The 26,270-nt window shown below is 35.9% G+C and overlaps 5 protein-coding genes and 1 non-coding gene across 8 annotated transcripts; 4 read left to right on the top strand and 2 right to left on the bottom strand.

The window, feature by feature from the left end:
- Window positions 1–1,527: 1,527 nt before the first annotated feature.
- Window positions 1,528–3,298, bottom strand: LOC104764298 (transcription factor MUTE-like). Its single transcript, XM_010487800.2, has 3 exons — window positions 3,094–3,298; window positions 2,172–2,591; window positions 1,528–1,841 (listed from the first exon to the last, which is right to left on the bottom strand). Exons 1-3 carry the CDS (start codon window positions 3,187–3,189, stop codon window positions 1,749–1,751), a joined length of 609 nt encoding a protein of 202 aa, XP_010486102.2. The 5' UTR covers window positions 3,190–3,298; the 3' UTR covers window positions 1,528–1,748.
- A 1,784-nt stretch (window positions 3,299–5,082) lies between these two features.
- Window positions 5,083–6,778, bottom strand: LOC104764297 (dual specificity protein phosphatase 1B). 2 transcript variants are annotated; one of them, XM_010487798.3, is made up of 5 exons: window positions 6,576–6,778; window positions 6,357–6,492; window positions 6,115–6,235; window positions 5,667–5,812; window positions 5,083–5,292 (listed from the first exon to the last, which is right to left on the bottom strand). In XM_010487798.3, the coding sequence occupies exons 1-5, from the start codon at window positions 6,663–6,665 to the stop codon at window positions 5,252–5,254; spliced, it is 534 nt and encodes a 177-aa protein (XP_010486100.2). In that variant the 5' UTR covers window positions 6,666–6,778; the 3' UTR covers window positions 5,083–5,251. The 2 variants fall into 2 exon arrangements, with proteins under 2 accessions (XP_010486100.2, XP_010486099.2); XM_010487797.3 differs by having other exon boundaries at window positions 6,115–6,250; window positions 6,576–6,771.
- A 56-nt stretch (window positions 6,779–6,834) lies between these two features.
- Window positions 6,835–6,905, top strand: TRNAG-GCC (transfer RNA glycine (anticodon GCC)). The gene has a single exon. It is a non-coding gene; the product is annotated as a tRNA-Gly (tRNA).
- Window positions 6,906–6,911: 6 nt separating this feature from the next.
- LOC104764296 (putative aquaporin NIP7-1) lies at window positions 6,912–8,940 on the top strand. Of its 2 annotated transcripts, none has more exons than XM_010487795.2 (5): window positions 6,912–7,551; window positions 7,696–7,920; window positions 8,052–8,249; window positions 8,351–8,412; window positions 8,560–8,940. In XM_010487795.2, the coding sequence occupies exons 1-5, from the start codon at window positions 7,408–7,410 to the stop codon at window positions 8,759–8,761; spliced, it is 831 nt and encodes a 276-aa protein (XP_010486097.1). In that variant the 5' UTR covers window positions 6,912–7,407; the 3' UTR covers window positions 8,762–8,940. The 2 variants fall into 2 exon arrangements, with proteins under 2 accessions (XP_010486097.1, XP_087359073.1); XM_087502947.1 differs by having other exon boundaries at window positions 8,544–8,940.
- A 3,715-nt stretch (window positions 8,941–12,655) lies between these two features.
- Window positions 12,656–20,747, top strand: LOC109131006 (uncharacterized). The gene is made up of 9 exons (XM_087501577.1): window positions 12,656–12,713; window positions 17,921–17,955; window positions 18,095–18,313; window positions 18,411–18,563; window positions 18,674–18,799; window positions 18,938–19,008; window positions 19,149–20,038; window positions 20,121–20,259; window positions 20,356–20,747. Exons 1-7 carry the CDS (start codon window positions 12,665–12,667, stop codon window positions 19,873–19,875), a joined length of 1,380 nt encoding a protein of 459 aa, XP_087357703.1. The 5' UTR covers window positions 12,656–12,664; the 3' UTR covers window positions 19,876–20,038; window positions 20,121–20,259; window positions 20,356–20,747.
- LOC104764294 (uncharacterized) lies at window positions 19,932–25,995 on the top strand. The gene is made up of 11 exons (XM_019241229.2): window positions 19,932–20,038; window positions 20,121–20,259; window positions 20,356–20,621; window positions 20,998–21,214; window positions 21,312–21,470; window positions 23,234–23,332; window positions 23,463–23,533; window positions 23,681–24,263; window positions 24,350–24,468; window positions 24,552–24,690; window positions 25,223–25,995. Exons 1-11 carry the CDS (start codon window positions 19,932–19,934, stop codon window positions 25,274–25,276), a joined length of 1,953 nt encoding a protein of 650 aa, XP_019096774.2. The 3' UTR covers window positions 25,277–25,995.
- The last annotated feature ends 275 nt before the right edge of the window (window positions 25,996–26,270 follow it).

Raw genomic sequence — 26,270 nt, 5'->3', positions numbered from 1 at the left:
AAATGTTGAGACGAGAGGAAGAATCAAATCAAAAGGACACGAATGCGGTCACGAGCATATATTAAAAAAATGGGATTAAATTAAATAATAAAGAAGGATTTGGAAAGGAATTGTGAGATTAATAATGAATGGCAGTGAGAAAATTTTCTTTTGGTTGGGTCAATATGCATACTGATAATATATTGAAGTTGACAACTCAGAGTGTGCCACATTCGTGATTCTATCATGTGAATTTGACAATCCGCTTTCTGCACTAAATATATATATTTTTTTTTCTTTAAATATATAATGCAGTTGTCAATATAAATTTGTTCATGCGTCAATAATTATAATATGTGTTGCACATAAAGCAATTATCAGACTTAAAATTGTTTATTTTAATAGTAAAATAATATTTGTTTACCTCACAATAAATATAATTTTGTTAATTCTACAGGAAAAAAATTAACACAATTTTTTGACGCAGAAATTTTATTATTTACTAATAATTAAATAAAGAAGTTTGTTATAAGAAAATTGTTTGATAAATGATACTGTAAACAAGTAAATGTTGTAATCAAAAGTTTTAGTGTAAGCAGTAGATGTCCGTATATATATTAAAAACAAGAAAAAAATAGGTAAAGATATTTTTTGTTTTTTTGTTTTTTTTTGAACAAACAGGTAAAGATATCCTTGAAAACAATATTTACATTGAAAGAGGATATATGAAAATGTCACAAGCAGCAGACATGCATGGTTCTGGTATCACCACGTGACAAATTGGGTAACCTTTAACCATCACCAAGAAGCAGGTAAGCCTTCACCTCACCAAATTCCCCTTTCCCAATCTTTGGGGCTTGGGCTTTGGTCAATCATTATATACCGTATATGTGTATATAATTTTATTCTATTACATAATTTTACAAAAGATAAAAAAAATCTCTAGAATAATTTACGTCCAGTGTATATAGGTAATAGATTGATTTAGGAAATTGATTTGATTTAGCAGAATCCTCCGTTATATATATATATATGTTATATATATATATATGCTTACCAACTTGCCAAATATTTGTATGTTACAAAGACTAAACTCATAATGATGTCTCTAAACCATGAGGGTAAACTCTATAATGATGTATAAAACATCCATATTAATGTATGAGTCCATAGTTTACTTGTACTCCAAAAACTTTTTTTTTTTACTCCAAAAACTTATATGGTTTTAGAAATGAGAAATTCCAGATTTTTTTTTGTTTAATCGGAGATTTCCAGTTCTATAAGTTGGATCTGCGAAAGCGAGATAGAGACCATAGACCGAAACTCCGACAGATGACATGTATATCGTTCACGAAATGTCTACATTTTTTCTTTGTCGTCAATGTCTAAATCAAGGGACTGTGTTACTGTTTTTGTTCCAAGAACAAGTAATCTAATATGTTATAGGATTGTGTATATTTATATTACATTCTATACGTCTACACACAATTACATTCGGATGATAAGGTATTAAACTGTTTGTCCAAAAAAAAAAAGGTATTAAACTAATTAGAACGTAAAACTGTAATCATTTATTTATGGGAAATTACAACTTTGATCAAGATCAGATACGAAAACAAACTACGTAAAACGTAAGTGTTTTCTAAAAAAAAGGTTTAGAGGAGCTTATTTGTGGCAAAGTATCAAGAACGTATGCTCATGTAACGATACATGATAATTAAAGCCCAAAAGCACGATACACGCTGTATAGTACATGTAGAATTTTGTTCTTATATGGTAGAGACGACGATCCCTTCAGGTACAAAGCTTTTCTGAACTTCAAGAGTTAGTTCCTCCAAGCTTAAGTGACACTCCAGTCCTATCTGCACATGTAAATTTTATTGTGACGAAGTTTAAAACAAACACTCATATAAACGTTCTATGATCACTTATATATACGTTGAGCTTATAACTATATATATATATATATTTTTTTTTTTTCTGTGTGAAGAAACATTGTACAAAGTTAAACAGTCTTATAAATTTGGTTACAAGTAAGTACTAAATTGACACAAGACATCAGATTCGATCGGTTAGCAATAGGTAGTTGGCTTTTAATAAGTTATCGGAATTCAATCTTATGTCATGGTATATAATGAGTTTAATTGGTTGTTCTACTGATTAGACCAACATATGTAGATGTAGATATGTACCTTAACAACGAAAAAGTATAAGACAGTCTCCTCCATGCTACTAATATTGAGGTGAAGAACCTGAAAAGATAGCTTCTCCAAGACCGAGATGATCTTCACGAGCTGGCCCATGATTCGCCTAGAGACAACTCTCAATACAACGTTAGAGCCTGAGATCTTGGCTTCTACGTTAGCATGAGGAGAGTTGCAGCATGCTCCTACCTCCTTGAAAGTACTCGTGGTCATTACATTCTCGATTCGACTAAACGGTACTCGGGTGGTGGAGGCGGCTAAATTGGATGGCTCAATTGTTTGGTGATCATAAGGAAAAGAAGGTCGGTTCATTGTCTTTCTACGTTTCTTGGACTCAAGAACTTGGACCAATTGCTGCATCTCTTTGATGAACTCTATCACTCCTCCGATTATCGAAGCTTGATCTCCCTAATACGGATCAATTATTGAAAACGAGACCATATTATTCAATAGGATTGGTGCATGCGGCTAATCTGTTTTTAGCAGTTAACAGAGAGAAATATATCTTGTATATGCATAAACACATATACAAAATGAAGATTATGAGAACTGGACCAATTATATGACTTGATATGATCATATAACATATTTTCCAAAATTAGTAACTTTGGAAAATCCAGTATTAGAAGGGTTACCATGCATGATCCTATACGTATCTAAGAGCTTTGCTCCCGCGCGCAGAAGGTTTTTCTTTGCTTCTTAGAAACTAAACTATATGAAATAGTTCAATTGCATGTGAAGCCCCAAAATTTTATGATTCTAGCTAGAATTAGACCCTTTTTACTTACGAAACCAAGAAAGCACCTATTGTTTAACATGAAAAAGCACCAAACCTCTTTCAAATTGAGGAAAATCATAATGAATTGGAATTGAGAAATGAGGGATCAAGAGGAGATCACATGAAAGTTACCCTTTTGATATAGAAACAAGGAGTTAAAGAACGAAGGGATTTAAGGTGCTCGTTCATTTGCCTTCTTCGATTCCTCTCAACAGCGATGTGAGACATGATCCTTGACTAAGATTCACTTAATTATACCTCGTCTAGGAATCTTATCTATCAAAGAAGAAGATGATCACTTTCACTCTTTCCGACACATTCTTCAAAACAACGTCGTATTTATACAGCCGCAACAACAAGGGATAATTAGGGTTCAGAGTTTTTTTTTCAAGGTTTCATAAATGCACAATGTCGCTGTCTCGTGACATTCTTTTGTCTCTAACTAATTTTCTCTCTCTTACTATTTTCACTCTCTCTCTCTCTCTCTCTCTTATTACTTCAATATGTATAAGTACAGAGTAGAGAAAGGTATGCATATACAAAGATACGTCACGTTTGTGAAGTTGGATACATTTACATTTACATTCACTGCGTGAGGTCTTTTATGATAATATAGATATATCCTACATTCAGTTAGAGTGCATGCCTTTATACCACCCTCTTTTACTTCTTGTTTCTACCCTTGTGTATATTAACGGACATACAAATTTTGATTGTTAAGATCACTGGTGGATGATACGAGTTTATGTTGAGATATGATTTTTTGGATGAATGAAAATAAGTTAAACTATTGAATTGTCCCAAACTAAGAGGATTTAGAAAGCAATTATGATTGACAAAGTGTGATCTCTGTTTTCCCCTTAATTTTTCGCATGAATTAATGTTGTAGGATCTTAGGATGGTTTACATAACCTAAACAAAGAAAAAAAAAAAAAAAAAAAAAGAGGATTTTAAGGAATTCATTACACAAAACAAAAAGAAGGTTTCCTCTAGAAAAGACTCATATTATCAAGTTTTCATTCAAGTGAGAAGACGATCATTCCGTCATCGACTCATCGTATCGTAAAAAATAATTAAATTAAGTTCAGAAACGCGTTGAAACAACGTCAGAACTTAAGATACTCTTAGCGATTTTTAAACTTTTAATTAAACTACATATCACACAATATTTTATTTTCCATGATTTTATCATTATGCGTTTAATTTGTTATTAGTTGGAACTACGTACATCCTATATTTGTATGGATCACTTTGTTAATGAAGTAGGCTTTACAAAGAAACATTGATATAATTAACCTTCGGAGCTAACATAAAGTTCCGTTGTTCAAGCTTCTTCATGAGTCTCAACTACCTGGACGGCTCATTAAGATTCTTTCCAACAATAGTTTCTTAGTTTTTTTTTTTTTTTTTTTTTAAGTTAATTAAGAGAGTATCTCAATGCTTGTTCAAAACTACAGATTTGTAAAAATTTTGAACCTAACCAAAGAAAAAGATGTCATATTGTGTTTGTGGTTGCATATTTACACATACATTACACAATTTCCTCCCATTACTGTCAAACAGAAAATTGCGAAGATGAAATGTAAAAAAAAAAAAAAAAACCTTAATTACGTCCCAAAAAAGTGGAAGCTGGAAAGAAATGTTGGTGAAAATGTTTGTAGCCGGAAATGTTAGGCCACAATCCGTATAAGACATGCAAAAGTGCATGCCCCATTTAATCAAACTATTAATTTTTAGGCGTAAAGAATTTAACTCCAACATGAATATATTCAATTTGTTCATGTTCTATCACGTTATCTTCGAATAGGCGATAAGATTTTTTTTTTTCCTTTTTTTTATATATATTAAGAATCAATTTGCAGTAAGATCAAGATGTCGGTTCGTACATAAGCATACAATTAATCATTTTGACAAATTAAAACTAAAGGCACGAATATTGCTAATCTTATGAAAATCTTATACTTTTTCCATCAATTTCTTTCTCAATAATTATGTCATTAACGTAATAGTTATATCTCATATGCAACTGTTAATCTATATTATGAGAGTCTAATGGCGTTTACTTTGGGTAATTAGTGCATTCATCCTCCACGAAAATATTCATTGTAGTAACAGAGGAAATGTAAATTCTGCGTTTTCATTTATTTCAATCGGGTTAATGGACATGGCAAAGTGCTCACCATCAATATAGTTCACAAGAAAACAATCCTTACACAGCACGAAACCAATCAAGTTTTTTTTGGTCAATCATGGAGATCATGAGACTTGTCCGGAACTTCTCGAGAGTTCATCAGGACACTATCTTCTTATCAGCTGAAGCCTCACCATTTACTGTGAAACAGAGAAAATGTATATATTGTATCAACAAGAGTTGAATTTATAAGGAAAATCTAAACCTTCTTACTGACATTTCAGCCTGCATGAATAAAAGTTTCTCGATTTTCTTCTATATCCCTTTTCTGTTATCTTTCCTTACATCATCTAACACTGAAGCTATGTTTTCCAATAGGAAGTATTTTGTATCCATCTAAAATCCAGTCTTACTTAAAAAAAAAACGTCTCTCATTGATTATTTACCCACATAATAGAGTCTAGGAATCAATAAGAAAGAGGTTAAAAGGTTTTCCAACACCAAAAGAAAAACAGAGAAAGATCCTCTGAACTCTAAAGAAGATACAGTAGGAGGAAACGAGACAATCATATACCTTGAATGGATTTCTCAAATTTCTGCAGCTGCGAAATGAAACCGGAATTAGGAAGTGCCTGAGGACGTCGGCTCTTTACTAGTTCCATAGCTTTAGAGAAGCTCATGCCATAATTTTTCATCAGATAAGCCACCACTATAGTCACACTTTCAAAAGAGAAACCAAAAACCAACCAACCTGTGTAAGTATATAACAAAATGACACAATAACCCAAAATACAGAGGTTCAAGAAGACTCTTAGTTTGTGTAATCTGTTCACTAACCACCACCATACCACTTAGATACATGTATAAGAATGCAATATCTAAGTCTATAGATTCCTAATGGTTACTAGTGTGGGATGAAACAGCTGCATACTTTTACATTCTGTGAAGCTATTTGTAACTCGATTCTAACATTAACTCCACTACTACAGAGTACAGAATCAATCAGGACAAAGAGTCAAAACCTTCTAGACATTCCCATGAAGCAATGAACCAAAACACCACCTCCAGATTGAATAGCTTGGTCGATGAAGCTAAAACACTCATCGAAATATACAGTCAAATCGGTCTCCTCTCTATCAACGACTACACACACACACACTCAAAAATCACAAAAAGAAAACATCAAAGTTACAAAAAATCTACTCCAAAATTTATCTAAAACACAGGAATCGATGTAAAAACACACACACACACAGTGAGAGACCTTCGATGACTTTATAAACAAAATCATTAGGATAAGGAGGAACCAAGGCCACAGCTACGGTCAAGACATGAGTGACGTTGGAGCTTTTGAGCAAATCGCTGTTAGTCGCCTCAGCTACTGAACCTATGAACAATCCCTAGATGTGTTTTTTTTTCCTTAGAATCCAAAATCCAATTTCAAAAAAGTGAAGAGAGAAAGATAAAATATACAAAAAAAAACCTGTTGGATCTCGCTGAGATCGTTGACTCCTCCGAATAGCTTCTCGGAATTAGCTATTCCAACTCCGAAGAGATCAACCACTTTCTCCATCTCTCTCTCTCGCTCTTAGCTCCACTTGTACAAGACAACGACGACGACGACGACGATATGATTACTTTCAGAATCCAACTTTTTGGCCTTGCTCCCTAATTTCAATGACGAACATGGCTGTTCTCTTTCTTCACTATATAAACAAAAATTTGAGAGCATGTTACAACGAGCACCAGTGGTTTAGTGGAATAATAGTACCCTGCCACGGTACAGACCCGGGTTCGATTCCCGGCTGGTGCATTTTTGTATTTTTATTTATTTTGTTGTTTATAAATTTAGTTTGGTTTAGATTAGATGGTGGTATGTATATATGGTTTTTAATTACAGTTATGTTATAATTAGGAATTAGGTTTTTTTTTTAAAGATCTATCTAATAATTAAGAGTTCCATCTTTAAGGAAGGAACTTGATAGAAGAATTGCATAACTTACAAAACACCAAATTAAAATTAAGAAGTATTGGTAGGAAGGAAGTGTAAAAATTTGAACACAAGAAAAGTGTTGAACACCCTCTCCTCTCCTTTCAAACTGCTTAACCAAAGGAATGTAGTAGGACTCTTCTTCTTTTTTATTTTGTAAACATTATTATACTCTTTCCATCTTCTTTGCGTTTTTCTCTCTATCTCTCTTTCTTTTTTTTGGTTCCATCAGAGATCATTCATAAAGCCGATCATTCATCAAGCCAGCTTGATTGTGACTATCCTATATCGATTCTTGCATCAACTATCTTGAAGGGAAAGAAAGATGAATGGTGAGGCACGGTCAAGGGTAGTACTGGACCAAGAAGCTGGCTCAACTCCATCTACTTTGAGAGATGAAGATCATCCATCGACCCAAAGGCTGTTCCGATGTCTCCCTTATGATATAGATCTCAATCCCCTACGTATTGTAAGCCCCTTCATTTACGGTCACTATTTTAAACCATATAAGCCTATTATTATGCATTATTTTTAAGGTTATCCTATACTATAGATTTTTAAAAATATCTTTGTCTACAAAATATGATAATATCTCGGGAATAATGTGTTCTAGGTAATAGCGGAATTGGTGGGGACATTCATTCTAATGTTCAGTGTGTGTGGGGTCATAAGCAGTACCCAATTATCCGGTGGCCACGTTGGATTACTAGAGTACGCTGCCACCGCTGGATTATCGGTGGTGGTCGTGGTTTACTCCATCGGACACATCTCCGGCGCCCATCTTAACCCTTCAATCACCATTGCTTTCGCCGTATTTGGTGGCTTTCCGTGGTCTCAGGTACAATCTCCACCCGTCACCCGACCATCTAAGAATTGTAGTTCAATTATCTAGGTCTTTGGTCTTGTTTGTTTGTTTTGTTGCGTATAGACAAAACTCATGTTATACTTGCTTGTGAATGTTGTTGTCAGGTTCCGTTATATATAACGGCGCAAACATTGGGGGCAACTGCAGCAACATTAGTTGGGGTGTCAGTCTACGGAGTAAACGCTGACCTTATGGCAACAAAACCTGCGTTAAGCTGGGTTTCTGCATTTTTCGTTGAACTCATAGCTACGAGCATTGTCGTATTCCTCGCCTCTGCTTTGCATTGTGGTCCTCATCAAAATGTAAGTGGCCATATAAGTGTGTATGCAAAATAACACATAAAGTGTGAATTTAACTATACATTGTGTATTTATTTAAGGGTTGATATGTTTGTTTTGTACAGTTGGGTAATTTGACGGGGTTCGTGATTGGAACAGTCATTTCCCTTGGAGTGCTTATTACCGGGTACTTTAATTACTTAATATTCCACTATCGTAAAGATACTTCGTCTATTTGAAACAATCAAAGCTATAATCATCGTAAAATATGGGAAGATAAATATTTCATAGAATCGAATAATGCTAACGTTTTTGTAGTATACGGTATGGTCAGACCAATTTCAGGAGGATCGATGAACCCTGCTCGATCACTAGGACCGGCGGTGGTGGCATGGGATTTTGAGGACTTATGGATTTACATGACGGCTCCGGTGATTGGAGCCATCATCGGTGTTTTGACATACAGATCAATTAGCCTCAGAACCAGGCCGTGCCCTTCTCCACTTTCCCCTCCCGTTTCTTCACTTTTACGTTAATTAATCACCTCAAAATCTAGTTAACCTACAAATAAACACTTTTTACTCTACGTTTATTATAGCCCGTTGGGCCTCGGTAGAGACTACTAATATATAATTCTATGCCACATGGACTTATTTTATAAGAATAAGTTCATATGATTCTGTGAAAGTAATGCTTAATTTACATATCTTTTTAATTGTTTTTGCGTTACATTAGAGGAGTACTGTGCCTTCTGCCTTGTGCTTCTTTTTCTTTTTGAAGAATGTTTGCTCGTTGGTCCAAAAAAATAAAATTGTTTGTTCTATTTCTTTCTAAATATTAATAAACGAAAGCAAGACTAGAATAAGTAGTATGAGCTTGATATTATCAGAGAGAGTACAAGAAAAAGGTATTGACAGTATATAATGGATTGGAAAAAAAAAGAATTAGTCCATTTTGTTTTTTTTTTTGTTTTTTTTTGAATCTAATGTTAAATTATATTTAAAAGAAAAATAAACTTGTATACATTGTTAATGCAATACTTTTTTGAAACTTAAAAACAAATCATTTTGAAATTAGTCTAGCTGCAAACCAAACTTGAATTCGACAGTCACCCCCTCCCCGATGGTACTCATGCGATTTCGGACATTCTTGTCAATGAATTTGACCAGCTTTTCCATTGTTGACAACGGTTCTCCATGACGCCTATCATTTCGTTCTCGCCAGAGAGAATGTATAGTGTTTTGAAAGGTGTATCCCAAGAGGAATTTGTGTGTTGCTTCCAGTTCATCGCCCGTAAGTAAAGTCATAACATCTCGCCAGTTTGCCATATATTTATTTTGCAACAGTCCTTTCACTAGCTGCTCCCACACCTGCTGTGAGAAAGGACATTGAAAAAATAAATGCTCCCTTGTCTCAATGGAATGGTTACAGAAAACACAACTTGGATTAGTGTTTGTGTTCCATAGGATCATCCGCTCCCCTGTCATCAATCTGTTTTTTGTCAACAACCATGTAATGAAAGCATACTTCGGGGTAGCATTGGGAAACTAGATATCTTTGTGTTCCGCCATTGTTGGCCGTTCTATGCGAGTGTTTATCCAGGTGTGCTTTGTGTTGAACTTTGTATGATAGCTATTGTTCCTCCCCTTTCATAAGGCCACATCATCATCTTGTGAACGATTGGAAGAAAGTTTCGTTATCTCCTCTTCAATTGATATGAAGAGAGGAATCGATGTCTTCTCCTTCTTGACATATTCATGACTTCAGATAATGTGCTTGTCTCCAGTATACCAAGAGCAATAGGACCGCTTTCTCCGACTATCTCCTGCAAATGACCCAAAGAACACCAATTGTCGAACCAAAAGGATGTTGATTCACCGTTTTTTACGTCCATCCGATGAAATTGTTTTGCTGTCTCATGGTATTTCAAGATCTTCTTCCAAATCCATGATCCCTTGTTGGTGTTGTCTTTCTCAGCCCATATAGTACCAGCGCGGAGTAGATATCTCTTCACCCAATCCACCCAAAGAGAACCTTTAGCAGAGAAGAGTCTCTAAATTAGCTTCAAAATACTCACTTTCTTTTCTTCCTCAAGCGATCTTAAGCCTAATCCCCCTCACTCTGCGGTAGGCAAAACTCTGTCTATACGACCTTTGTTTTCATTGTGTTTAGAGATGGACCAGACCACAAAAACGCGGAGCACAATTTATCTATCTCTCGGATACAAGCTTTTGGGAGTCTAAAGGCGGCTATCCAAAAATTGGTGACACTAAAGATAACTGAAGATAATTGGAGCTTCTTTGAGTTACCAGATAGGGCTCATACCGGGAACATTTGAGTTGGTAGAAGAAGAAACAACATTTGTACCGAACCATGATGATGGTGACTTTACAAGATTACCGAGGTTGGCAAATTCTGATTATCTGACAGCAGAGGTGGTGGAGGTCAAGGGGCCTATTAAAATTATAATTGTGATTAGCAATTCCACCGGCAACAAATCTTTTTTCCTTTTCAAGTATCATGCTGTTTTCTGTTTTTTCTTTTATTGCAATTTTTACATTCTGTTTATGAAGATGTAAGCATTATCAACATGTGTATTTTAACTTTTTAAGTAGAATTTAGGACAGTATTTAACTAAAATTAAATAATACTTTCTAAAATTAAACAATCGGAATCTTTCAACTGGTAAACTCCTAGTAAACACTTAATCACTATAAAGAAAGAAAAGTTAAAATGCTTGCAAATTTTATTTTTTATTTAAAAGAAAGATTTGAAAGTCTATTTCAAAACATCATCGTGGTAACATTTGATAGTTGGATGTTGAATCAAAATTTTCAATATCTTTAGTTCAAATGGTGAAAAAAATTTTAGATGAATGTAAATAGTGTTTTCACCCCATTTTTCATCATAAATTGTGGCATAAACTTTGCCAAATTCAACCATATTCATGGCCACTGTTTATTTATTCAAACAGTCACTAATTAAGAAGAATTTGTAAGAAAAAGAGAAGACAATTTCGTATCGTAATTAGCACAAAAATAACGTGGGGAGGGTGGCATTGTTATATTGCCTTCTCTAGTCTTTCCCAAAACTCTCAGAATTAAATCCCTTCTGCCTCCACCTTAACATTTTCTCTCACTTACTCTCTCGAAAGAAACTTAAATCAGAAGTTTTGAGAATCAATTTGACTTACACAGCACTAGTGGGAAAAAAATGGCTGGAGGTCTTGTGAAATGCAGTAAGATCCGTTACATTGTGAGACTCAGACAAATGCTCGGGCGATGGTGTAACAAAGCACGGTTATCTACGGTCAGCCATTCTGTACCGTCGGATGTTCCATTAGGACACGTGGCAATCTGTGTTGGTAGCGGTTGCAGGAGATATGTGGTGCGCGCGTCGTACCTGAACCATCCGATCTTTAGGAATTTTCTGGTTCAAGCTGAGGAAGAGTTCGGTTATTCCTTGTGAAGAATCGGTTTTCGAAGAAGCGATCCGGTTTATTTTTAGGTCCTCCTTAACATCAAATAGTGACGTGTAAAAAATAATTTGGGAATATTCATGACGAAAGTTAATTATTATACTCCCTCTGTTTCACTCTTTATTTTTAAGTTTTAACCTTGTTTCACAAAAAGTATATTTTTATATTTCCAATGCAGTTTTAAAACTAAATATCTCTTTTTTATCTTTACTATTTTAGCTTACTAATTAGAGAAACTAATCTATAGTTTATTAATAAAGGATAAAAAAAATTTGTTTAATTTTCTTAATTTATGTAAAAATTGCTAAAATAATATTCTTTGTGAAACGGAGTATAATACTATTATACAAAATAAAATAATTATTTTAAATAAAATATAAATTTAGTAATAAACACTAAAATTATTATTTGTAAAATGATAGTGGACTAAAATCAAAAGAGAAACCTTATTATATATAGTATAACAAAACGCCACGAAAATCTCTACAAAAATTATAACATATAATGGCAGTGTAGTAAATCAACTGGTTCACACTGCACATGAGATGGTAACTACAAAAATGTTGGGCCATGCATTGGCAAAAATATATTTTTTCCATACCATTTTGCAAAAATAATTTCTCTCTTTATCTATTTTCAATACCCTTTTTAATAATATGTATTTTTAGTTATTTTTTATATACAAAATAACTAATAAAAATTATAAATTAGTTTAATATATTGTAATTATGTAAAAAAGGCACAAATAAAAATGATAAAAATAGGTATTTTTGAAAAAAATATTTACAAAAAGATATTGATGATAATAACTAAAAGTAATCAATAAATAATTTAATGCAACAGAAAGAATATTACGTATCTCTTTTCTTGTTGACGAGATAAAATTCTCTTAATTCTTTTTACGGCAACGGAAATATCATCTCTGTCTCTCTCTCTCTCTCTCTCCCCCGTCGTTTATACTATGAACGCTATGAAAGCCAAAGAAGTCCGTACAATCATCGGAATTATTGGTATGATCTGATTCTCTTTATTTTTTTCTTTTTCTTTTCTCTTACGGCACAGCCAATATGCTTATCTCTGCGTATCGTCGGTATAGTTGTAGTTTCTTTTATAGTTCAAATTAAGTTAGCGTAGTTGTAATTTTATGACTGATTTGAGTCTGAAGCTATATAGATTATTATGTTTTCTTTGAACTTAAATCGTCGTTCATCCGATCCCGATCAAGCAAAATTACTTACGCCAATCTTAAGATTTGCTTTAATCTATCTTTGAGGATGTAGATGTTAAGGATACACCTTGATATGCAAGGGATACGCTCTTCATTACTCAATATTCCGTATCATGCTGTATATAAAATGTTCTGTTTATACTCTCTAGTCTAGAATGTTCTCTCTGTTCAACTATATATACCTCTGTAACGATATCGTTTATCAATAAGACTCATCTTCTACATGGTATCAGAGCAGTAAAAAGATCTCTGCATTTTTTTCCTCTGTCGCTTTCTTCCTTCTTTTTCTCCTTCCCTCTCTCTGTCTCCACTTTCTCCCTCCCTCTCTGTTTTGCGTTTTCTCCCCCACCTGTCTCCATGTCCAACACCGCTGAAGTCATTGATTCCACCCAAAGCTTTCTTAACATCAACATGAGTAATGTTATTAAGCTTACCTCCCTTAACTACATCACTTGGAGCCTATAGATCCACTCTCTGCTTGATGGGTATGACTTAGCCGGATATGTTGATGGTTCTACTGCTTCTCCGGCTCCGACAATTGTCTCCAATGATGCCACCATTCCGAACCCTGATTTTCTAAACTGGAAAAGACAGGACAAACTGATCTACAGTGGCCTTCTCGGCACTCTTTCTCCGTCGGTGCAACCGCTTGTTACAACCACCAAAACTGCTGCTGAGATGTGGAGAACCGTTGCTGATATCTTTGCTAAACCGAGCAAGGGTCACATTCAGCAGTTACGTCTTCAACTGCAACAATTCTCCAAAGGTGATAAAACGATCCATGAGTATATGCAAGGATTAACTATTCGTTTTGACAAATTGGCTCTCCTCGGCAAGCCGTTTGATCTCGATGAGCAAATAGAGGCGGTTCTCCGTGGTCTCCCTGAAGACTACCGATCTGTTGTTGATCAAGTTGAAGGTCGTGAGGTCTCTCCCAAACTCACCGAAGTTCATGAAAAACTTCTCAACAAAGAAGCTCAGCTGTTGACCGCTGCTACTGTCGCACCTACACATGTTCCTCTCACCGCCAATCTCGCTACTTCTCGCTCTCGTACTCATCCACACCAGTCTGCTCAGCGTAACCATCAACAATGGAATAATAAGTCATTCAATACATATTCCTCGTCGCGTCAGGACAATCGGTCTACTGGTGGTTATCAAGGAAAGTGTCAGCTGTGTGGTATCTTCGGTCATAGTGCCAAACGCTGCCCTCAGCTTCATCAAGTCGCGTCGTCCACTGGTCTTCTTCCCACGCCCTCTCGTCCCTGGCAGCCTCGTGCTAATCTCGCTCTCACTGCTCCATCCTCGACCACTCCTTGGCTCTTGGACAGTGGTGCGTCTCATCACATTACTAGTGATCTCCATCACCTTGCGACTCACCAGCCATATCACGGTGATGACTCTGTTCTTATTGGTGATGGTTCCGGTCTCCATATCTCTCACACTGGTTCACTATCTCTACCCTCTCTATCTCCCTCTCAAAAGCTCCTGTTAAATCGAGTTCTTTGTGTTCCTCATATCCACAAAAATTTAATCTCTGTTTATCGGCTATGCAATGATAATAAAGTGTCTGTGGCATTCTTTCCTGCTTCCTTTCAGGTGAAGGATCTGAGCTCGGGGGCCCTGTTACTCCAAGGCAAAACTAGAGACGATGTTTACGAGTGGCCGGCTTCACCAACCACTCTCTCCGCTTTCTTTGCTTCAACATCCTCAAAACCGTCCTTAGTGGACTGGCACCATCGCTTAGGCCACCCTGCTTCACCTATCCTTCAATCTCTAGTCTCTAAATTCTCATTACCTTACTCTGCAACTTCTTCTCAAAATTTGTTTTGTTCTGATTGCTCTATTAATAAAAGCCATAAGCTTCCTTTCTCAAACACTTCTATCACATCCACACGACCCCTTGAGTATATTTTTTCTGATGTCTGGACCTCTCCTATTGTGTCAATAGACAACTACAAATACTATCTGATTCTAATCGACCACTACACTCATTATACCTGGTTATATCCACTTAAAACCAAATCCCAAGTTCGTGAAACATTCATCCCCTTCAAAGCCCTCGTGGAAAACAAGTTTGGTACAAGGATTGGCACCTTATATTCAGACAATGGTGGGGAGTTTGTGGCCCTCAAACAGTTTTTGTCAAGCTCGGGTATCTCTCATTTCACCTCCCCACCGCACACACCGGAGCACAATGGAATTTCCGAAAGAAAGCACCGTCACGTGGTTGAAACTGGCCTCTCGCTTCTCACACATGGTGGTCTTCCCAACACTTATTGGCCGTATGCTTTTGCCGCTGCTGTCTATCTCATTAATCGACTTCCAACACCGGTCATCGCCATGGAGTCTCCGTTCCAGCGGTTGTTTGGTTCATCGCCGAACTATTCCAAGCTGAGAGTGTTTGGCTGCCTCTGCTTCCCCTGGTTACGACCGTACACCTCTCACAAGCTTGAGCACCGATCAACTCCGTGCGTGTTCTTGGGTTACTCTCTCACCCAGAGTGCCTACCTGTGTCTTCAGCCTAGCACTGGTCGCGTCTATGTCTCCCGTCACGTTAAATTTGAGGAAACCCGGTTCCCGTTCAAATCACCTCGTGACTCCTCTCCTGAATCACCTCTCCCCTCCTCCTCTCCAGCCACACCTTTTGTTGACGTCATTCCTTTCTACCCGCTGCCACTCGTCTCGTCGCCGGAGTCTACGCTTGGACCGCCGAGCTCAGCTCCTCCCCGGAATACGTCGCCGGAAATCAATTCCACAGCCACGGTAAGTTTCTCAAACTCACCTAGTGTCATTGCAGAACCTGATAACATCCGGCCCAACCCATCACGAAATCCAAGCCCAGATCATAATCCAAATTCACCCCTTGAGCCCAATAACATCTCCCCTGCTAACTCACTTCGTAGCCTATCTCCATCGTCCCATTCAACGCCACCTTCTTCTCCATCGACCTCTGAATCTTCGTCCCCTGAACCTAATCCCGTTATCGCCCCTCCACCACCGGTTCAAAATAGCCACCCTATGCAGACCAGACGTAAAAACAACATTGTCAAACCCAAATCCAAACTCAACCTCTCCGTCGCATTATCCTCTCCCTATCCCACCGAACCTCTAACCGTGAACCAGGCGATGAAAGACAAGATCTGGCGGGAGGCTATGTCCGGCGAGATTGACGCCTTTGCCCGCAATCAGACGATGTATCTGGTCCCACGACCACCAAATCATAATATAGTCGGCTGTAAGTGGGTTTATAAAAACAAATTTTTACCAAATGGGACACTTGGCAGGTGTAAAGCTCGGCTTGTTGCCAAGGGATACAACCAACAATATGGTCGTGACTACACAGAGACCTTCAGCCCCGTGATAAAAGCAACAACGCTCCGTTTGGTTCTTGATGTTGCTGTGAGCTCTTCATGGCCGATTCTTCAATTGGATGTCAATAACGCGTTTTTACAGGGGACTCTCAACGAGGAAGTCTACATGGAACAACTGCCAGGCTTCGTTGATAGTGATCATCCGTCCTATGTTTGTCGTCTCCGTAAAGCAATCTATGGACTCAAGCAAGCTCCACGTGCCTGGTACACCGAGTTACGGTCGTATCTTCTTAGTGTTGGGTTTCAAAATTCTCTTGCCGACACCTCTCTGTTCGTTCTCCGACACGACAAAACATGTGTCTATCTCTTAGTATACGTTGACGATATTCTCATCACTGGTAATGACACTTCCTCCATTCAACAAGTTCTTCACTCTCTTGCTGATCGATTCTCCGTTAAGGATCCAGAGGAGCTTAACTAATTTCTGGGAATTGAAGCTCATCGTACTGCTAAAGGTTTGCATCTTTGTCAGCGCAAGTATATCATCGACTTACTTCATCGTTACAATATGCTATATGCCAAGCCTGTTGCAACTCCAATGGCATCCGCTCTGAAGCTTACTCTCAAATCTGGCTCTCCTCTTCCCGATGGTACAGACTATCGCCGTCTTGTTGGAAGTTTACAATATCTTTCCTTTACAAGGCTCGATATTAGCTATGTTGTCAACCGCTTGTCTCAATTTATGCACTGCCCGACTCAAGAACACTGGCAAGCTGCAAAACGGGTACTTCGTTATCTAGCGGGAACAACAACTCATGGTCTTTTCTTTGCTGCCAAGAATACCCTCACTCTCCATGCCTACTCCGATGCTGATTGGACAGGCGACAGGGATGACTATGTCTCAACAAACGCCTATATTGTCTACATGGGTACTCATCCTGTCTCCTGGTCCGCAAAGAAGCAGAAAACGGTTGCTCGCTCTTCCACTGAAGCCGAATACAGGGCTATTGCCAATACCTCTGCAGAACTTCGTTGGATTTGCAATCTCTTAACCGAGCTGGGTGTACATATCCGAGTTATACCGACAGTTTACTGTGATAACGTCGGTGCCACCTTCCTCTGTGCAAACCCAGTGTTTCACTCCCGCATGAAGCATCTTGCTTTAGATTATCATTTCGTTAGAGGGCAGATTCAGCAAGGGCAGCTTCGTGTCTGTCACGTTAACAACAAAGATCAGCTAGCCGATGCCTTGACAAAGCCTCTTCCACGTACACCGTTCATTCACTTACGTCACAAGATTGGAGTGTCTGCCGGCCCTCCATCTTGAGAGGGCATGTTAAGGATACACCTTGATATGCAAGGGACACGCTCTTCATTACTCAATATTCCGTATCATGCTGTATATAGAATGTTCTGTTTATACTCTCTAGTCTAGAATGTTCTCTCTGTTCAACTATATATACCTCTGTAACGATATCGTTTATCAATAAGACTCATCTTCTACAGTAGATATAAATTTTTAATTTATTTATTTCTGATTTGTTTATCCTAATCCTTTCTCGATCGATTCTATTCACATACTATAAAACATAATTACTTATTGAGAGCGAGATTTAATTAGCACAATTTCTCCAGAACTGTTACTGACCTATAAATTTTTTATGGCATGATGCAGGCAATGTTTTATCCTTTTTGATATCCCTCTCACAAATGTATATATAATTCTTCTCTCTCTCTTTTTATTTAATTATTTTCCCCGTTTTTTCATTTGTTTAGTTAGTTTCCAGGAGTACTAGTATCTATTATTATTGTAGTTAATACGCTAGTTAATAGTATTATTATTGTATACAAGCCAAAGTTTATACAAATTTACAAAAATAAATCGGTGGGGGATTTTCAACAACATCGTCATGTAGTGATGGTGATGAAATGTTCTTTGTGGGTTTTGTATGGTCTTCCTCTTGTTCAAAAAGATAGCATTCTCGTCACCACCAGTAACGGCACCAGCCTTGTAATCGAAGTCATCTACGTGGTTGTCTTTTTTATCTATTGCAACGATGAATCACGTGTATGTTAACCCCATTTTTAATTACATAAATCTCTTTATATCATATTAATGTATTTTGATAATTATGATGATGCTTTCTGTTGATGTTGATGTGCAGATCCAGACAACTGGGATATGTCTTATTTTTGAGGTTATGATTGTGGCAATACTCTATTCGTATACCCTTTTGTCCATTGAACATTTACCGGCTAGACGTACATTCATCGGTGTTGTTTGCAACGTTTTCACCATTTTTATGCATGCTTCACTTGTCATGATGGTAAGCCTTTTTAATTTCCTTCTCATTGACAGCTAAATAAACTAATTATTTATGAGTTTCGATTAATTAGATATATATTAATTTCATGCGTAAAACTACAGGATACAATGTTGGAGACTAGTGGTTGTAGGTACATGATGCCATTTTGGTTGTCGTTTCTTAGCTTCATCAACGCTAGCATTTGGACAGCTTATTCTTTGTTTTACAAAATTGACATATACATCCTTGTAAGCTTTCATTATCCTTGAAAACTTGTTTATTGTTATTACTTATTACTATTATATATATATATATATATTATTTTTTTTTGTTAAGATATTTGACTGTTTTTTTAAGTTTTTTTTTTGTTTGTATTTATGGGACAGGTAATCAATGGTTTGGGAACGTTGGTGTGTGCTTGTCAACTGATAGTCCAGTACGCTTGCTACTACACAATGTAATCCCAAGTGTGACGTCCTTGTTGCTTGGAAATTTGCATGCTTATGCATGTTGTGTTTGTATAGGGATATAGCTTTTTTTTTACAATTATTTTTGGCTAATTATTATTAGGATATCGATTTCGTGGTTAATTTTCAGAACGGACGCTATCCGAGAAATCGAGGAAGGCCATCAGACCCAACCGAGATGGCATCAGCCACAACCGGGACGGCATCAGCCGATAGTTGAAGAAAAAAATTCAGGTTCAAAGAGGCAAGCCCTTAAAGAATTTAGGATATTGGTGAAGAGTTATTTAGAAACGAACCCTAATTTTGAAAGCAGTATATGGGGAATCCCGCTGCTTGATGGTGAGGGAAGCAGAATGGTTTTGTTGAAATTTTTAAAAGCCAAAAATTTCAATGCCGAGAAGTCTTTAAGCCTGTTAGAGAATACCATGGAGTGGAGAAGGAACAACAATATCGACGTAGAGATTGAAGGTAGGATGAATGTTTCTGAAGAGTTCGTCTTCATGCACGGACACGACCGAGAAGGCAACCCGGTGTGTTACGATTTGGTCTACGATGGATTCGAGAGGGTCCATTTCAGTGATGAGCGAACTGCGGAGCATCATGTGGCTAGTTTCGTGAAGACTAGGATTCTTTTCATGGAGAAGTGCATAAGGAAACAGTATTTGACCTCCCGTAGAATTCCCAGCTTTCTTCATGTTCTTGATATTAGTAGTAATCCTGGAGGATTGTCGAAGAGAGAGCTTGACCTGGTGACCGAACTAGTCAAACCAGCCTTGATCTTGGCTCAGGAGTACTACCCTGGATTTGCCTTCAAACAGGTAGAACACATTTTTAATTTTCATCTCCGTTCTAGCTAGAGAATCTGACCATTCATTTTTCTTACAAGCATAATTTCTGGTTACAAATATTTATTATGGAGGAGTGTCCTTGGTGGGTCCGTGCGTGTAACAACATGAGAGCACGAGGGGCTAAGGAGGTTGAGGTGGCCTATCCAGCGACATCTGTTTGCACCTTATTCAGGTAATTGCTTTTTTGTTTCTTTGTTTGTGTTTTTTTGTTATGATCTGTAGAGAGTTTCTGATTTGGTTTACCTATTTTGTAGGCACATTGATCCCCACCAAATCCCGTTTAAGTTTGGAGGATTGAGTATACTCCCAACTGATATCTCTGTGGGTCATAACTCGTCCATGCTAGCTCTGAAACCTGGGGAAGACAAATCCATTGAGATCACATGTGAACAGGTTAGTTTCATTTCTCCCCCTAATTGCATCGACCCCAGACTTATTGTGATTGTACAAGTTATCTTATAAAATCTTTTAAACTTCATTGTCTTTCAGGCATGTACAGTTCACTTCCTGTTTAGATCAAGTGGAGTTCCCTTGAGTTATCAGATATCACTCATACCCGGAACTTTTGAGTGGATAAAAGAAGATCAGACAACTTTTGTACCAACCGGCGATGATGGTGCTTTGATTAGATTTGAACGAAGGTGGGCATATTGTGGTGGTCTGACAACAGAGGTGGTGAAGGTGAAGCGGCCTATTAAAGTTGTATGCTCCATTAGGAATTCCATCGACCAGGAATCTTCTTTTTTTCTTTTCAAGTATCATGTTGTTTTCTGAATTTTTATTGCAATTTTTACATTTTGTGTATCAAGATGTAAGCACTTGTGAAACAATTAGCCGGCGGGTCAACTGAAAACTAAAAAATTGGTTGAATTTTTCTTTCATTTATTTTTGGTGTTCTATTATGCTACGGTTCAATCTCTCACATATTATTCGATTTTCATCTGGATGCTTGCCCCAATAGCGAGCATGAGTTCTTCTTTGATAGAGTCGCAGTTACAGGGCCGTCAAGTCAATGGCCGATACAGAGCCGTTGAAGAGGCCTGTCACACGCCCTTCGATTCTCTTCAGTCCTACAATACTAGTATCTATTATTATTGTAGTTAATACGCTAGTTAATATTATTTTATACAGGCCAAAGTTTATACAAATTTACAAAAATAAATCGGTGGGGGATTTTCAACAACATCGTCATGTAGTGATGGTGATGAAATATTGTTTGTGGGTTTTGTATGGTCTTCCTCTTGTTCAAAAAGATAGCATTCTCGTCACCACCAGTAACGGCACCAGCCTTGTAATCGAAGTCATCTACGTGGTTGTCTTTTTTATCTATTGCAACGAAGAATCACGTGTATGTTAACCCCATCTTTAATTACATAAATCTCTTTATATCATATTAATGTATTTCGATAATTATGATGATGCTTTCTGTTGATGTTGATGTGCAGATCCAGACAACTGGGATATGTCTTATTTTTGAGGTTATGATTGTGGCAATACTCTATTCGTATACCCTTTTGTCCATTGAACATTTACCGGCTAGACGTACATTCATCGGTGTTGTTTGCAACGTTTTCACCATTTTAATGCATGCTTCACTTGTCATGGTAAGCCTTTTTAATTTCCTTCTCATTGACAGCTAAATAAACTAATTATTTATGAGTTTCGATTAATTAGATATATATATCTTATTATATAAAACTTAATGTCAAAGTTACTCATAAACGTGGTAGGAAAGCTAATTATATTTACAGAATTTTACATGTTTACATTTTAAAAATTTTATTATTCTAAATCAAAAAGGAAAACTAACAAAATTAATATATTTTCCATTGTATGCTAATTATATTATACACATGTTCTCAAAAAAATATAACATGTGTAAGCCAAAACTTAATTTATTCAGCATGTATATTAATCCATAAATAATGAATAACAAAGTTAAAAAATAAAATAAGTTATTTTACATAATTTTAGTCGGATATAAATTGTATTTATCTTTGTAATATAAATTTTTATTGTAAGTAAATACACAAAACCTTGAAAGAATAGTGAACTTAAAAAAGAAAAAAAAATCAATACATGATGTGTATTAGTATAGTTTTACATGTTTTATTTTAAAGATTTTAATGCATGTAGTAATATGAGATATCTGGAAAAAAATGAGTTTGTAGGAGTGACTTTTTGGTCAATGGATGAAAATTGGCAAAAGTATTACATATGAAATTATGACATATAGAAGAATAATATTTAGGATATTTTTGGATTTTCAAAAATTTTGTGGATGGTAAGTGATTTTTTAATGATTATTTTTATTGTTAAATTTAAAATACTAATCAGTATACATATGATGCTTATATTATTTTTATTATTAAAAATTTAACTCTAATCCATGAAGAAGTGAATTATAGTTTTACGATGAAATAGATAGTTAAATGTGATTACTAAACTGAATGTCTAACGATGAAATTTATTTTAGATTAATTTTTTTTCAAATATTAATATGTATCATTTAAAAAAAATCATTTAAGAATATTAGTAATTTCTTTTATGTTTGATTTTATAATTTCAACAGATGTATTTTTGTAATGCATATGTTAAAACATGAGATAATTTGAAATAAATTATAATTTATAGGAAGGAATCTTCAGTTATTTGATGAGAATGTCTCTATATCTTTATATATGTTTTATTTTATAAATTTCACTCATTTAAAATTGATTATGACATGAGGTAAAATTAATACTTATGAGATAACAACATAACAAATATATCTTAAATAATATTGATTCAGTTTTTTTGCAAATTATATTTTGTTAATTTTTATCTGTATTTTTAATTCTTACTAAGATATAGATTTGATATCATGTATTAATTGTGTTTGATATAAAATATTTACTTCTATGCATTAAGATGGAATGTGTAATTAAACTTAAAATATGGTTTATTATGATGGTATAGATATCTAAATGATACTCCCTGTCCTATAAGAATTTTTGGGTAAAAGCATAAAGATTAATAAACAATAAATATTATCTCATTTATAAAACTTTAACCAAAAGAAAAATATACTGCATAGTTCAAATAGTCATAAATTGTTATATTAATAAAAAATTTACATAGAAACTAGGGAAAATATTATCAAATAGAGCAAAAAAAATCTTAAGATTCTTATATAATGAACTGAAAGAGTATTAAAATGAAATATGAAAAATCCATATTCAATATCAAAATAATACAAGATAAAATCTAAAAACATATATGTTACTATTTAATTACTGTCAATAAATTTTTTAAATTTTTACCCACGTAATAACGCGGATCTTATCTAGTATATATATATAGTTTAATTTCATGCTTAAAACTACAGGATACAATGATGCCATTTTGGTTGTCGTTTCTAAGCTTCATCAACGCTAGCATTTGGACAGCTTATTCTCTGTTTTACAAAATTGACATATACATCCTTGTAAGCTTTCATTATCCTTGAAAACTTCTTTATTATTATTACTATTATATCTCTACTATATTTATATATTTTTGTTAAGATATTTGACTGTTTTTTTACGTTCTTTTTTTGGTTTGTATTTATGGGACAGATAATCAATGGTCTGGGAACGTTGGTGTGTGCTTGTCAACTGATAGTCCAGTACGCTTGCTACTACACAATGTAATCCCAAGTGTGACGTCCTTGTTGCTTGGAAATTTGCATGCTTATGCATGTTGTGTTTGTATAGGGATATAGCTTTTTTTTTTTACAATTATTTTTGGCTAATTATTATTAGGATTTCGGTTTCGTGGTTAATTTTCAGAACAGACGCTATCCAAGGAATCGAGGAAGGGCATCAGCTGCAACCAAATTTAGGCTATTGGTGCAGAGGTATTTAGAAACGAATCCTAATCTTGAAAGCAATATATGGGGAATTCCGCTGCTGGATGGTGAGGGAAGCAGAATGGTTTTGATGAAATTTTTAAAAGCCAAAAATTTCAATGTTGAGAAGTCGTTAAGCCTGTTAGAGAATACCATGGAGTGGAGAAGGAACAACAATATCGACGCAGAGATTGAAGGTAGGTTGAATGTTCCTGAAGAGTTCGTCTTCACGCACAGACACGACAGAGAAGGCAACCCCGTGTGTTACGATTTTCTCTACAATGGATTCGAGAGGGGAATTGCGGAGCATCATGTGGCTAGTTTCGTGAAGACTAGGATTCTTTTCATGGAGAAGTGCATAAGGAAACACTATTTGACCTCCGGTAGAATTCCAAGCTTTCTTCATGTTCTTGATATTAGTAGTAATCCTTCAGGATTGTCGAAGAGAGAGCTTGACCTCGTGACCGAACTAGCCAAACCAGCCTTGATCTTGGCTCAAGAGTACTACCTTGGATTTTCCTTCAAACAGGTAGAACACATTTTTAATTTTTATCTCCGTTCTAGCTAGAGAATCTGACCATTCATTTTTCTTACAAGCATAATTTCTGGTTACAGATATTTAATATGGATGAGTCTCCTTGGTGGGTCCGTGCGTGTAACAACATGAGATCACCAAGAGCAGCTAAGGAGGTTGAGGTGGCCTATCCAGCAACATCTCTTTGCACCTTATTCAGGTAATTGCTTTTTTGTTTTTTTGTTTGTGTTTTCTTGTTAGGATTTATAGAGAGTTTCTGATTTGGTTTACCTATTTTTTTAGGCACATTGATCCCCACCAAATCCCGTTTAACTTTGGAGGATTGAGTATACTCCCCACTGATATCTCTGTGGGTCATATCTCGTGCATGCTAGCTCTGAAACCTGGGGAAAACAAATCTATTGAGATCACATGTGAACATGTTAGTTTCATTTCTCCCCCTAATGTGATATTGTATTGCATCGGTCCAGGCCCGGCCATTCACCAATTCTAATGAAACATTCGTATTGGGCCTCATTGAAGTCCATTTTGGAGGTTTTTTAAAAACTAATAAGGCCTCAACCCCCCCCCCCCCCCCCCCAAATTAGTAAAAAGGCATCCTAATTTAAAAATGTCCAATAATAGGCTCCAAAAAGTCCAAAAATTAGTTAAAAATTTGAAAAATAGCCCATAATTAATAAAATAGGTTTTAAAATTAGCAAAAAGGTTCCCATAATTAACAAAAAATCCCAAAATTTTAAAAGTTAATAAATAAAAACTTTTGACGGCCCCATATAATTAACAAAACAAATATGAGCTTTTAGTATTTTATTATCTTAAAAAAAAGAGAAAATCCTAATTTTTTTTTCCGTATTGGGCCTCGGATTTCACCGGCACCGCATCAACCCCGCCTTATGTTGATTGTGATTATTCAAGTTATCTAATAAAATCTTTTAAACTTCATTGTCTTTCAGGAATGTACACTTCACTTCCTATTTAGATCAATTGGAGTTCCCTTGAGTTATTAGATAGCACTCATACGGGGAACTTTTGAGTGGATAGATGAAGATCATACAACTTTTGTACCGACCGGTGATGATGGTGGCTTTACTAGATTTGAACGAAGGCTGGCATATTGTGGTGATCTGACAGCAGAGGTGGTGAAGGTCAAGGGGCCTATTAAAGTTGTATGCGCCATTAGCAATTCCATTGGCGAGGAATCTTCTTTTTGCTTTTTCAGGTATCATGCTGTTTTCTGATTTTTTATTGCAATTTTTACATTTTGTTTATCAAGATGTACGCACTTGTGAAACAATTAGCCGGGTCAATTGAAATCTTAAAAATTGGTTGAATTTTTCTTTCATTTCTTTTGGTGTTCTCTTATGCTACGGTGCAATCTCTCCCTCTCTCACATATTCTTCGATTTTCATCTGGATCTTGCCCCAATAGCGAGCATGATTTCTTTGATAGAGTCGCAGTTACAGGCCGTCAAGTCAATGGCCGATACAGAGCCGTTGAAGAGACTTGTCACTCGCCCTTTGATTCTCTTCAGTCTAAAGAAGCAGCTGATTTCGATAGCGAGTCCATATTCGAGCTCGGACTCAAAGGTCTGTTCTAGTTTTTTGATTGTTCTCTTCTTGTGTAATATGTAATTCCAGTGAACAATGATGAATTAGATTCGAATTATGTAATTAGATTTAAAAAACTACATATTACACAAGAATTAGTGCATGCAACATGATGCAAAGTAACTATCTTTTGATGCGCAAATAGTTAATATACTTTAAGAAATTAAAAGGTAATTGACATGAAAACTCAAATCCTCATTAGGTCATTAGAGCCATTACATGATGCGAAAACAGACCAGTCTTATACAAAAGGTAAGCAAATTGACCATTTTGCTATTACACAGTGCATTGAATAAAATATATATATTTTTTAATAATATATTTAATTTATAATATGGAAAATCATATGAAAACTCCAATCCTTTCATTATCCATAACAACACTCATACTACCT

The sequence above is a fragment of the Camelina sativa genome, chromosome 19, assembly GCF_030686135.1.
Source record: "Camelina sativa cultivar CO46 ecotype springtype chromosome 19, ASM3068613v1".
NCBI lineage: Eukaryota > Viridiplantae > Streptophyta > Magnoliopsida > Brassicales > Brassicaceae > Camelina > Camelina sativa.
This window is presented reverse-complemented; position numbering and strand designations above follow the sequence as displayed.